Source organism: Carlito syrichta, unplaced genomic scaffold (genome assembly GCF_000164805.1).
Source record: "Carlito syrichta isolate Samal-C Ts95f unplaced genomic scaffold, Tarsius_syrichta-2.0.1 Scaffold307180, whole genome shotgun sequence".
Taxonomy (NCBI): Eukaryota; Metazoa; Chordata; class Mammalia; order Primates; family Tarsiidae; genus Carlito; species Carlito syrichta.
The window spans coordinates 118,833-132,396 of NW_007251276.1; the positions used below are offsets into that span (position 1 = coordinate 118,833).

At 38.7% G+C, this 13,564-nt stretch overlaps 1 protein-coding gene across 3 annotated transcripts in view; it reads left to right on the forward strand.

Moving 5' to 3' along the window:
• RNGTT (RNA guanylyltransferase and 5'-phosphatase) overlaps positions 1 to 13,564 on the forward strand; it is a 297,963-nt gene that overhangs the window by 33,136 nt on the left and 251,263 nt on the right. For all 3 annotated transcript variants that reach the window (XM_008064037.1, XM_008064038.1, XM_008064039.1), the window contains exons 6-7: positions 256 to 365; positions 1,822 to 1,923. In XM_008064037.1, the coding sequence (XP_008062228.1) occupies positions 256 to 365; positions 1,822 to 1,923 (212 nt within the window). The remainder of the gene's footprint in view (positions 1 to 255; positions 366 to 1,821; positions 1,924 to 13,564) is intronic.

The window sequence follows — 13,564 nt, forward strand, 5'->3', positions numbered from 1 at the left end:
CGATTTGGGAAGTGGTTGTAAAGTGCTTTGACAGCATGATGTATTCACTGAGCTCTGTGTATATATTGAAAATCAAATGCTGGATTAAGCAAAGTGGATCTGCAGTCATAGGGGAGTTTATAGACCCTTGTGGAGCAGACCATCTCTGGTATATTGACTTGTTCAGATTTGTGAAAATGAACTAATTTATGTCTTAGTGTTTTCTTTGTAAATGGATTTGAACTTTAATAAAATCTTTTTTTTTTTTTCTTAAAGGGTGCTATTTTCTTGGAAGGTGTAACTGTTAAAGGTGTAACTCAAGTAACAACTCAACCAAAGTTAGGAGAAGTACAGCAGAAGTGTCATCAATTCTGTGGCTGGGAAGGGTAATAAATATTTTAAAGTTTTAAATAAATTGTATTCTTACTCTGTAACATTTAAAATTAATACAAGCATTGACATAGCGTCTTTGTTCCTTGAAGTTAGTTATATAGAGTACTTAAAAAGATGTCAGATTTTTATAAAGACAGCGCAATAACCAGACAGTTGAGACAAAATTGGATGACTCACATGTCTTCCTAAAGTAACAAAAAATTACTGTTGTCACTGTCTAGTATTTGTTTCATGCCTTTGACTCTGTTGCTGCTGGTTAATGTTTGGGTTGGTTGCATCAATTTATTAAGGGAGAAGAGGCGAAACTTGAATATGCCTCATTTTCTAGTTTTTCTGTAATCAGAAGCCTGGGAAGAACAGCTTTAAATATATTCTGCACCCTACCATGGTTTGAAAATACTTATCAGACATTTCATGGAGAAGGAGTTAGGAGATAATTCATTGCTCTTATCTGTTTCTCTCAGGTCTTGGTCTGTTGCTCGTTGGTATTTAGTGGCAGAAGATTGTCATATAGCTTGAACACAAGGAAATGGGATTATTAATTGTTAAACATTCCTATTATAATTTCTATTATAAAGAACTTTTATTACTGGTGCATAAATTCCAGATAAGTCAATTAGAAATAATTTTAACTAAAAGAGGAAAGTAATGAAGGAATATTATTGGTTTTACTGCTGTGTTAAATCCTTGCCAGGACACCTTAATATTGACCTGCATTTCTCCTGTTTTGTTACTTCTGGGCATCTTTTGAGCAGAAAATTGCCAACCCTGCAGTAATGTCAAGTTAGCAGTATCATGATGGAGAAATATGGGGTCTAGAATAATGTCAGGTAATTAAGCAAAGATTTAAACTTCTTCCTGAAGTACAAGACTTGTAAACACACTTGCTTTTTTGTTGAGATCAGTGATCCCCAGCCTTTTTGGCCTTAGGGACTGGTTTCGTGGAAGACAGTTTTTCCATGGAGTGGGGGTGGGAGAGGATCATTGGGCATTAGATTCCTATAAGGAGCATGCAACCTAGATCCCTCGCATGTGCAGTTCACAACAGGGTTTGTGCTCCTGTGAGAATCTAATGCTGCTGCCTCGCTGGCCGCTCACCTGTGACTGTGCGACCCAATTCCACGAACCGGTGCCAGTCCATGTCCTTGGGGATTGGGGACCCCTGATTTAGATCATGTATTTATATCATATATTTTTAAATTAGCCCAGTAATTATGGTATAGCAATAGCCATTTAACTTGCAACCTTATTAACTTGCATTCTAAAGTGTCAAGGAAATGATAACCTTTTGTTAGCATGTTTGTGAAAGCTGATATTTTTCCAGTTGACATTAGTCTCATGATCGGGAGAACATTGTGATAAATGCGTGATTCATTTGAGGTTGGTTTAAGATATGTATTGCTTTGCATGGATACCAGCCATGGTAGTAATAAAATGTTCTTCTTTAAGGTCTGGATTCCCTGGAGCACAGCCTGTTTCCATGGACAAGCAAAATATTAAACTTTTGGAGCAGAATCCATATAAAGTAAGCTGGAAAGCAGATGGTACTCGGTAAGTTACATTTCAGGAAAATAAAAAATTATACAAATAACCGTAATGCCTGAAGAATATTGCTTTGTTGTTAGAGAACGTTTGCACCCTTGGGAGTGTGAATTTCTGACTTGAAAAGCAAAATAAGCATGTTTCAAAACTGTTACATCGTTTTTGTTTTGCTAGTATTCTAGCTATGCAGTACAGTTAACACTCATTCTGCTAAATTTTTGGTTTCAGGGTTCAGTTACTTTAACATAAATCTATAACCAAATGTTTGTTTTCTCTTAATAATATTGTTTTCTTTTTTGATATGACTGTTGCATATGGTTACTTTGGGATGTTGGACATGTTAAAGTTAATAGACAAATGGTCAGTTTACATTTATTTATTTATATATTTGTCAGAGTCTCACTCTGTTGCCCAGGCTGGAGTGCAGTGGCATGCTCACAGCTACGGTAGCCTCTACCTTCTGGATGATCAGGTGATCCTTCTGCCTCTACCTTCCCAGTAGATGGAATCACAGGTGTGAGCCACTATGCCCAGCTAATTTTTTTGATTTATTGTAGAGACGGGTCTCACCAAGTTGCTCAGGCTGGTCTTAAACCCCTGTGCTCAGGCAATCCTCTCACCTCGGCCTCCCAAAGTGCTGGGAGTGCAGGTGTGAGCCACTGTGCCCGGCTTTTATATATATATAATTTTTATATATGATTTTTTTTGAGAAAGCGGGAGTGGACCGAAGGGGTTGCCCTGGCGTTATATTTTTAGTTGAGAAAGAGTCTCACTCTATTATCCAGACCAGAGTGAAGTGGAATTGTCTGCACTCTCTGCAGCCTCAAACTCCTGAGCTTGAGTGAGCCTCCCACCTCAGCCTCTTGAGGAGTTAGGATTACAAGTGTGTACCACTGTGCCTGGCTAAATATTTTGTTGACTTGAGTTCTTGCTGTGTGGCCTAGGCTGGTCTTGAACTCCTAGCTTCAAGCGATGCTCTGTGGCCTCAGCCTCCCAAAGCAGAGGTATTACAGGTGTGAGTTACTGTGCCCAGCCAAGGTATCAGTTTATAAACTAAAATCTCCCTGATTTATTCTGTATTTTATTACTTTGAATAGTTTCCCTTATTCTCTTAATTCTTGCTAATACTTTTTTGTAATTTCATATACTGTTCGTTGTATTCTTACAACAAAGCTTAACTTCAAATGACATATTTTTTTGTGCTTCCTCAATAACATTTCACTTTTTTCCCTTTTTGTAATCTATATTTTTTTCCTCCATTGCAGCTTTGCCATATGCTTTTATTCATTTAGCAGATGGTGTAATAGCTGAAGTATTTTAACAGATTAATGTGGAAGTTGTATTAATTTTTTTATAATAAAGTGTTTTAGATTAATTAGAAGTACATTATATACATCTTAAAATGTTATTTTGAAAATGACATAGGTTACCTTTAATTTTATGAGTTTTTGAATGTCTAAGTGACAACTATACCCTTTGTATCATACTATCCTCATCTGTATTTAATTTGCATTTACCTTAAAAGATTCATACAGGCGTGGTGGCTCATATCTGTAATCCCAGCACTTTGGGAGGTAGAGGCGAGAGGATTGCCTGAGCCTGAGTGTTTGGGACCAGACTGGGCAACTTGGCAAGACTTCGTCTCTACTATAAATAAAAAAATTAGCTAGTTGTGATGGTGTGCGCCTATGGTTCTAGCTACTTGGAAGGCTGAGGCGCAAGCATCGCCTGAACCTAGGAGGCTGAGAATGTGGTGGCTGGGAGCGTGCCACTGCCCTCTAGCCTGGGTGACAGTGAGATTCCAACTAAAAAAAAAACCAAACAAACAAAGCAAAACAAAAACAAAAGATTCATATGGAGACATGAAGGGGGCACATGCAACTTGAATTCATCATTAGGTGAATGTAATACTATGGTATTATATATACAAAATTCAGTCTAGAAATAAAATGAGCAACTTAAGTTTGCCTTGTGTGCTTGCAGGAGTTATGCAAGGGTAGATATAGTTATAGATACAGATTTAGATAATTTGGGTCATTTACCCCTCTGTGCCTCCTCCTGGTAGATAATGTGTTTCTGAAGGATTGGCCTTACTGGTTATTTTCAGAATGTTAAAATGATACTTATTTAATTTTTTGGGTTAGATTATGTTCAGAGTCTGTTAAATTGCTAGTAAGAATTAGCAGATGTCAGGGATGTTGTTGAGACATATATTTTTCAGAGATATAGCATAGTGTCTTTACAGATAGGCTTATTACCATAATACTTTTGAGTAGAGAAAGAGTGGAAAAGGTGAGGACCAGGCTGTTTGTCTCTAGGTTTTACACTGCAAAATAGATTGGGGATGTGGGTTTGAGGCATAGATTGAACTGCTGATGAGTTGCATATTTTAGGTACTCTTTGCTTTCTATATTGCCTTATTCACAGTATCCTAGTAAACCTTGAGCCAAGTAATAAAGCCTGTAAAATTTGTTACTTGTTTCTGCCTTTCTACTTTAATTTTCCCTCTGTAGTTGTGTGCCCATTACTCTGTGTCTCAGTACTGTCACAGCCTTAGGTAATCATCTAAGTAGTTTGAGATAAGATGTTTTTGATTGACAATGGAAATATCCTATTTCTTGTAGAATCATACTCGACTAAAACCAAAACGAAAAGCCCTGAGAATTTATTGACTGTCTACTCTGTTTTAGGATACTTTCTTCTAGGAAGAAAAAAATTTATGCAAGGTGTTTTCTGGACCAGTGCAAAATCTGTCTTTTGCATAGTAGTCTTGAAATCCAATAGCATAGGAGAGGGTCTATGACTTCTGGGGTGAAGTGAATCTGAGGGGGCTGTAGGATGGGCTTGAATGTGAACTCAGAACAGCTGATTAAGAGTTGTGAGCTCCAGACTCCGTTGTCTGTCTGTCTTTATTAATTTATTTATTTTGAGTCAGGCGAAGTATCACTTTGTTGCCCAGGCTGGAGTGCGGTTGGACACTCCTGGCTACTGCAGCCTCAACCCGCTGGGCTCAGGTGATCCCTCCGCCTCAGCCTTCCAAGTAGTGGAACCATAGGCATGTACCACCATGCTCGGCTAATATTTTGATTTATTACAGAGATGAGGTCTTGCCAAGTTGCCCAGGCTGGTCTTGAATCCCTGGGCTCAGGCCTCCCAAAGTGCTGGAATTACAGGCATGAGCCATGGCACTCGGCTCCACGGTGTTTAAAGTCTTGTCAGTATAGAGTGCTGGTTCTCTTTTTATTATCTCAATTCATAACTTAGTGGCCATTCGTTGTATCTAGTAACATTTTTTGACTCCAACGATCTTTCAAATTGAGTGTGATTGAAGACCTGGATGTAGTTAGCAGTAAAAGGAATTTTGCACTAGTCTGGCCAAGTCCTAAAGATAACAGTGAGTAGAGTGACAATTTTGACAGGAAATCCTATTTTAATTCTAAAACATTGCGGACTAGAGATTATTTCCTAAATGTAAAGCCAAATAATATAAACAGATAGCTACAGTACAATGGTCAAAATCAAGAAATTAACATTGATACTATCTGGCTACTGACCTTATTCAAATTTCACTAAAAATCTCAGTGTCCTTTTTCTGGGCCAAAACTTAATCCAGGATCACAGGTTTCATTAGGTTATGTCTTCCTTTCCTTTTTGGGGAACAATTCCAATTCCCTAGGCTTTGTTTTTCTTTTTTTAAATTTTTTAACTTTTTAATTTTATTTTTTTGTAGAGGCAGTCTCATTATGTTGCCCAGGCTAGTCTCTAACTTCTGGCCTCAAGTGATCCTACTGCCTTGGCCTCCGCAAGTGTTGGGATTACAAGGATGAGCCACTATGCCTGGCCAGTTTCAAGACTTTCTTTCATGACTTTGACACTTTGGAAAACCATTGGCCAGTTGCCTTGTAGCTTGTCTCTAAGTTGAATTTGATGCCTCCTCATGATTCAGGTTATTCAGTTTGACAAGAACATCACAGAAGTAATATTGTGTGTGTCATTTCAGAAGGCACATGATGTTGAATTGTTCCATTGTTAACTTTGTCTCTTGGTTAAGTTGGTGTCTATAAGATTGTCCATGATTAAGTTGCCATTTTTCTCTTTGTACTTAATAAAAATCTTGTGGGGGAGATATTCTGAGACTATGCAAATATCCTGTTTCTTGTACATTTTCCCACTCATTTTAACATTCATTGATGATTCTTTTTTTTTTTTGAGTTGGAGTCTCACTCGGTCACCCAGACTGGAGTGCAGTGGCCGCTCCTGGCCACCGCAGCCTCGCCTGCTGGGCTCCGGCGACCCTTCCACCTGAGCCTTCTGAGTAGCTGGAATTACAGGCATGCGCTACCATGCCCGGCTGATTTTTTTTTGATTTATTGTAGAGATGAGGTCTTGCTGCCCAGGCGGGTCTCGAACCCGCGGGCTCAGGCAATCCACTCACCTCAGCCTCCCAAAGGCGCGGGATTACAGGCTGAGCCACCGAGCCCGGCTCATTGATGATTCTTACCTGAAAGTTAACAGTGTATTGTTTGCTAAGTAGAATAGTGGAATTCATCTGTAAGGAAGAACTTTTTTTGTTTTTGTTTTTGAGTAAGGATCTCACTCTATTGCCCAGGTTGAAGTGCATTGACACAATCACGGCTCACCACAGCCCTCATCTTGTGGGCTCAGATGCTTCTTCTGCCTCAGCCTCCTGAGTATCTGGGACTACAAACACATGCCACCACATGTGGCTAATTTTATTTTATTTATTTTTAATTTTTTTCTCTTACAAACCCTTGTGTTGAGGGCTGACTTTCAGTAGATGGCAGTGAAGGAGCTGCTCTGCTACCTTCGAAACCCCAACCCAGAACCCGGTTGTCTGTGAATGGTTTAGCACCAGGTTCTCCATGCATGGATAATTAAAAAAAATTTTTTGTGGAGTGCGATGAGGCCTTGCTGTGTTGCCCGGGCTGGTCTTAAACCCCTGGGCTCAAGCAGTCCTCCCATCTCAGCCTCGCAAAGTTCTGGGATTCTAGGCATGAACCACCACGCCCAGCCAGGAAGAGCTTTTTCTTCTTTCTCATTTCTTTTCTTTCTGCCTCTATTCTGTCAGTTTGGTCTTATAGACTTGTATTATGTCACTGGGTTATAGTCTGTTTTAGTAATTATATTATTGCTCAGAATGTCTTTACATTTGAACACTGAAAACCCCTTCAAGTGACTTCTTTTTGATGTCTCCTCATTATTTTTGACCATTTCCTTTCTCTGTGACACACCTAGGTGTTCCAGGTTTATCTTGTATGTTTCCCAGCCCTGGAGTCAAGCATTTTTTAAGGGTAAGAAACCAATTTTTGCTCACTAGGAGGACTCCTTAGTACTGTGGCATAATGGCTTCTAGGCCTTCTCAGAAAATAGAGCTAGGAAATATGTGTGTGTATGTGTGTGCATATATACATACATATACCCACTTCTGTTCCTATTTCAATATCTATCTGTGTGTGTTTGTGTATGTTTACATTTTTTTCCAAAATTATGTGTTTATATTGATACTTCCTATTCTAAATCAGTACCATAGGATTTATTCAAGTTTTTCTCCTTTTCTTGTAAATGTTCTCTCTGACAGTGAGAAACTTGGTTTTTGTTATCTACAACATTTGCTGTAATGTACATAAAGTAGTTTTGGAATTGCTGTCCCAAGCACCTGTGAGAAATCCATTTGAATAGAGTACAGTCTTTGTGGTCTGACTTTTGTCTTACGGTATGTAGTCAAAACGTCCTGTGTGCCAAAGTTACGTAGATTATTTTCTTGCTTCCTGTCAATCCCTTAGTGTAGTTATGTTTTCACTCATAATTCATTGGTTTCTGCTTGTATTTTGGTTTGAGTTCAACCTCATGCTTTGACTTTAATTTTTATTTTTCTGAGTATGTGAAATAGGACCAGGGCTCCAAAAGTCAGAACCACACAAAATGGTACACTCTGAGAAGTGTCACTTTCTCCTGTCCCATTAATTCTTCCCTTTTCTCTTAGCCTTTCATCCTGTTCTGCCTATTGCCTGTAGCTAACCAAGCTCTTGATTTTATAGTTTATCCTTACCATGTTTCTGTTTGCACAAATGAGCAGATACACATGTATTTTTCTTTTCCCCTTCTTACAGGTAAAGTACCATATACTCTTTAGAACTGGACAGTCCTTTGCACCTTGCTTTTCTTCATATTATCGTATATTCTAGGAATTACTGCATATCACTTCATAGAAATCATCCTTATTCTTTTTTACAGTTGCGTAGTACTAATGGTGTGGATGTACCGTGAGTCAGTCAATCACTGTCCCATGTGTAGACATTGAGATTTGTTCCAGTACTTTGTGATTACAAACGGTGCTGTGATAGATAACCTGTTGCCCTCCACCAACCCCCCTGTTGTCGAATGTGCAACGTCAGGGTAAATTTCCAGAAGGAAGAACTGCTGAGTCAAAGGCTAAGTTTATATGAAGTTTTGTTATGTATTTGGAGTTTCTGCTCCAAAAGGGTAGTACCAGATTGTATTTCCACAGGCATTCTGTGAGGATGCCTGTACCATCGCAGCCTCACTAACAGAATGTGTTTTCACATTTAAAAATTTTGACCAATCTGTTAAGTGAGAAATGGTTATCTTAGTGTAGTTTTAATTGTGAATGAGATTGAGCATCTTTTCGGATGCTTAAGGGCTGTGCTTCTCTCTCTTCTCTCTTTTGGGAATTATCTTTCCTTGTTTCTTTCCTACTGTCTTTTGACTTTGGTCATTTTTTTTGCCATATAAAATTTTATTATTTTATGAAGTCAAATTTATTAATCTTTCATTGCCTCTGGAATTTGCATATTGTTAGAAAGCCTTTCCTTATACTGAGGCTAGAGAAGGATTATTTCTCCCATATTTCTTCTTGTTATTTCTGTGGTTTGATTTTTTTTATCTGGAAAACTTTCAGATTATGAGTAATCTAGCAGTTCTACCCATTGAAAAACCTCATCTTTTATTATTGTCATTATTATCATTATCATTACTTTGCTATGAAGAATTAATGCCTCAAATTCAATTTTAATGAAGAATATCTTCCTCGATCTGGAACTGAGTCATAACCGTCCACTTGGAAGTATGCCATTCTGATAGTGAACATCTTGTGTGCACTGGGCGTTATTATACAGAAGGCTTATTTTACAATAGTTTACATTGATTACTTGGTGATATTTTTCTTTGCTGTTTTTTTGTCTGCAGTATCTTTTATAATGATATCGGAGAGCATCTTTAAAAAAGTTACCAGGTGTTTGATGGTACTTGGTGTCTTGTTCATTTGTGTTACTATCATAAAATACCTGAGATGGCAATTTAGAAAGAACAGAAATGTACTTCTCACAGTTCTGGAGGCTGGATCAAGTTGCCGACTGGTTTGATGTCTGGTGAAGGTTGTTCTTTGCTTCCATGATGGCACCTTGTTGCTGTGTCCTTACATTGTGGAAGGTAGAAGTGTAAAAGGGCCTTGCTAGGTCCCTCTAGCCCTTTTGTAAGGTTTTTTTTTTTTTTTTTTGAGTTGGAGTCTCACTCTGTCACCCAGACTGGAGTGTGCACAACCTCGATCTGCTGGGCTCCGGCGATCATTCCACCTCAGCCTTCCGAGTAGCTGGAATTACAGGCACGCGCTACCATGCCCGGCTGATTTTTTGATTTATTGTAGAGATGAGGTCTCGCCAAGTTGCCCAGGCGGGTCTTGAACCCGCCGGCTCAGACAATCCACTCACCTCAGCCTCCCAAGGCGCGGGATTACAGGCTGAGCCACCGAACCCGGCTTGTAAGGTTGTTAATCCCAACCATGAGGGCAGAGCCTCATGGCTTAATCACCTCCTAAAGGTACAGCCTCTCAATACTGTTGACCTGGGGTTAAGTTTCAACATGAGTTTTGAGGAAACAGAAACATTCAAACCATAGCACTTGGCTATATTTCAGTCTTTGAATTTTGAGTAGTAAAACTTGTCTATTTGACTTTTTTCTGAGTGTTGACATGTATTTCTTGTTGCATTCTTCACCCTCAAGATTTTAGTCAGTCACCAAATTACAGCTCCTATTTCCTGCATCTTTATAGAAAGTCAGGTATCATGCCAGGTTCTGGGGAAACAGTAGTGAATAAGATGGACACCGTCCCTGTTTCATAAAGCTTGCAGATTATTATTTAACTAATAATAAATCATTTGGCGATAGCTGATTAATAGCTTGGCGCAGATTCACTTTAGAGCTTCAACACATATCTCATAGCCAAATAAATTCCCAATTGATTCAACAAATATAAATTGAAATCATTTTCTGAAAAAGTAAGGTAAACACAGAATAAACTAGTTTAGGTATACTTCCGGTACACATTTCCTTAGCATTCCTTGGATATTTGAATATTCGGATCTTGGGCATAAGAGGAAACTCTGAGTTGAAAATGCCGTTTTAGGAGCCGAGAACATGTGATAGCAAGGAGAAGGATGTGGACAGGCTGTTGGGTGGAGGAAGCAGTGGTGACTGAGAGTGGGGGGTGAGGGGGTGGGAGAAACCTGAGAACAATGTCTGCCATTGAAGCTGAGGGAAAGTAAAATTCCGCCCGAGGAGAGAGGTCGGCCACACTAAATCTCACAGAAAATTGGTACACTAAGGCGTGGAAAGTGTTTGTTGGATTTAGCAGCAAGATATTTTAGATTGGGCTGGGATGTTCTCAACTCATACATACAGTAGAGTGGGGCAGTGCATTGAAAGTGATCTTTTTCCTTTGAAGAAAGACTTCCCCTCTTTTCCCTTGGCTGTTGTTACAGAATGCCTCCCGGGAGAGATTTCCAAGAGAGCAAAGAGAGTTTTGTTAGGAAGTAGATGACAGCCCTTACTTCATTCAAGAGACAGTTATGGCAGGGCTTTGTTTCTGTCATTGCCTACCTTTCTTTCTCACATCAAATTCAGATGTGGTAAAATTGACACAATAAATGTTTATCTGCTGTGCATTGGGAATAAAAATGACGTCAGACTTTTTGATTTGGCTGTGAGGTTTGATAGTGAGGCCTAGTCTAATGGGTTATGCGTGGCAAGCTTTTTCTAGAGGATAAATGAGCTAAAACTGCAGCTTCAAGGTTTTAATGAAAATATATGTTGTGCATGTGTTAAGATAAAATCATTTTATTAAACTATAATCTTGGTGAAGGTGTGTTGCAATTTAGTCCCACCTTCCTTCTTATGGAGTTAAGCAAAATGACTCTCAATGAGAGACTGATAGGTATAATTGATAGTCACTCTATAGTTCTTGATGCCACCTTAGTTAAATTGTCTTTTAATTTTGTTGAAAGTTGCCAAACAAAGAAGGTTCTTTTAAAGGAGCTCATTGGGCTGGGTGCAGTGGCACCCAGCACTTTGGGAGGCTGAGGCGAGAGGATTGCCTGAGCCCAGGGATTCGAGTCCAGCCTGGGCAACTTGATGAGACCTCGTATCTACAATAAATCACAAAAAACTAGCCAGGCATGGTGGCATGTGTCTGTAGTTCCAGCTACTTGGAAGGCTGAGGTGGAAGAATCGCCTGAACCCAGCAGGTCAAGGCTGCGGTGGCTGTGAGTGTGCTACTGCACTCCAACCTGGGCGACAAGAGTGAGACTCCAACTCAAAGTAAGTAAATAAATAAATAAAGGAGCTCATTGAACTCTGACAGTTTCTAAAGTGAAACTTTTTCTTAACGTTTCTTTTGTCTGGAATACTTTCACTTCATTTTTTTCTGGGAAGCTCTTCCCGGGAGCGGCGAGTCAGTTCTACTGCGTACGAGTGCAGTCAGGAGTGATGCAGTCACGGTTGGACTTGAATTGGCTTGTAATTGTGGAATGCTGCCTTTTCACAGATATTCTGGGATATTGTAATTATTAAAGATAATTGGAGTTTTATAATGGGATTTCTTGGTGTACTTAGTTTAATAGCAGAATTTGTGATGCAATAAAAAGAAATGATCAGTTTTTCCAATAAATTAATACAACATCCATTAAAAGTGTTGAAGACTTAGACGTATATAAGAATTTTAGAATTAATTCCCTCACATTTTATTTTAATTATTTCTGCTGAATGATTAAAGTCAATGAATTTAATTTCAACTGTTTCTGAATCATTATTGGTGAAAATTATTATTTTGTGTAACTACGGTTGTAATGCAGATAGTAAAGGATAATAGCTCAGACTGTGTTTGACATAGGGAAAATCTAAGGCCATGGGAATAACATGTATACCTCAACAAAAGTCTTGCATTGAATTGATAATCACAATGAAAGCATAATCCATGAAGGCTGAGACTTTTGTCTTTTTAACCCCTGAGTCCCTTGTACCTAGAGTAGCCTGACACATGGCAGGTACTCAATATTTAGTGAATTAATTAGTCAGTTAAAAGCTGCTAATGCCTTCATATTAAAGACATGAAAGCACTTGTGGTGGTTGGACAATTTTTGAGATTTAAAAAACCCCACATTTTTATGTCACATTTAATTTCCTGACAGAAATATAAGCCATTTAACAAAAAAAAAATCGCATATTTCAAGGAAAATTATATAGTAGAACAGAATTTAAAACTAGATAGACCTGAGAAAGCACTTCTTTTGTTTGGGTTTATATAGGATAGAAATGATCTGTTGCCCTTAGTTGCTGCCAAAGGATTAAATGGAGTAATTAACTTAAAGCAATTGCAGTAGATGGTCAGTAAAAGCCACTGATTTTGTTACCAAGCAAGTGCGTTTGCTGTTCTGACCCACTTAGAAGCCCGTACTATGGCACTAGCTTTTGACAACTGGCCAACAAAGAGACAGCAGATGCAGCTCAAATCTGTCTCCCTGATTCGGGGTCTGGGGCAAGGATTTAGGAATGTTGACTTGGCAGGGTTTGACTGGAGGGCTTCAAATTTGACCATTTATTGTAAGGCATGTTGAGGCAGATTTTAGCCCTGGATCTTCTGGACCAGTGAATCCCTTGCTTTTGAAAGGGTTCTGGTGTTCAGGTTCAGGTCATGTCTTGGTCTTCTTCGTTCTACAGGGTGGAATCATTGGTTCTAGGTGTTGTTAGAGGTTAAAGCTTTTTCTGTCTTACACAGCCAGGCTATAGTTTTGACTCTGTTATAAGATCTTGACATTTTGTTATCAACAGAGTAGGCCCAGTTTGAACTGGTCGTGCAGTTACAATTTTTACATGTATATATGTGTGTGTGTGTGTATCTGTCTGTCTGTTTGTCTATCTATCTATCTCTATTGCCTTATATATTTATGTAACACATACACGTATATAAGCATACTCTGCTGCAAGAAGAACTGAAGATACAAAGTAAATGTGGGACTTGCTTTACAAGGAAAATTATTGCAGGAATTAAAAAAAGGCACTTAGGCATTTATGGAAATGTAATTTATATTCAGCTTTTTATAACACATCTGTTTAAGTAATTGAGGTATATTTGCATAATGCTTCTTGGAAGAAATTATAGACAGATTCATTCTTCTGGATCCTGGTCTGGGAATCCCTTTTCTTTCATTCATTCAGAAATTATATTGAAAGTCCTATCACCTTTAGGGCACTGTATTAGGTGCTACATGGATCAGGAATGCTTAAGACAGAATCCCTAGCTTTAAGAAGTGTTTCCTCTAATCCAGGTTTAAGTTTT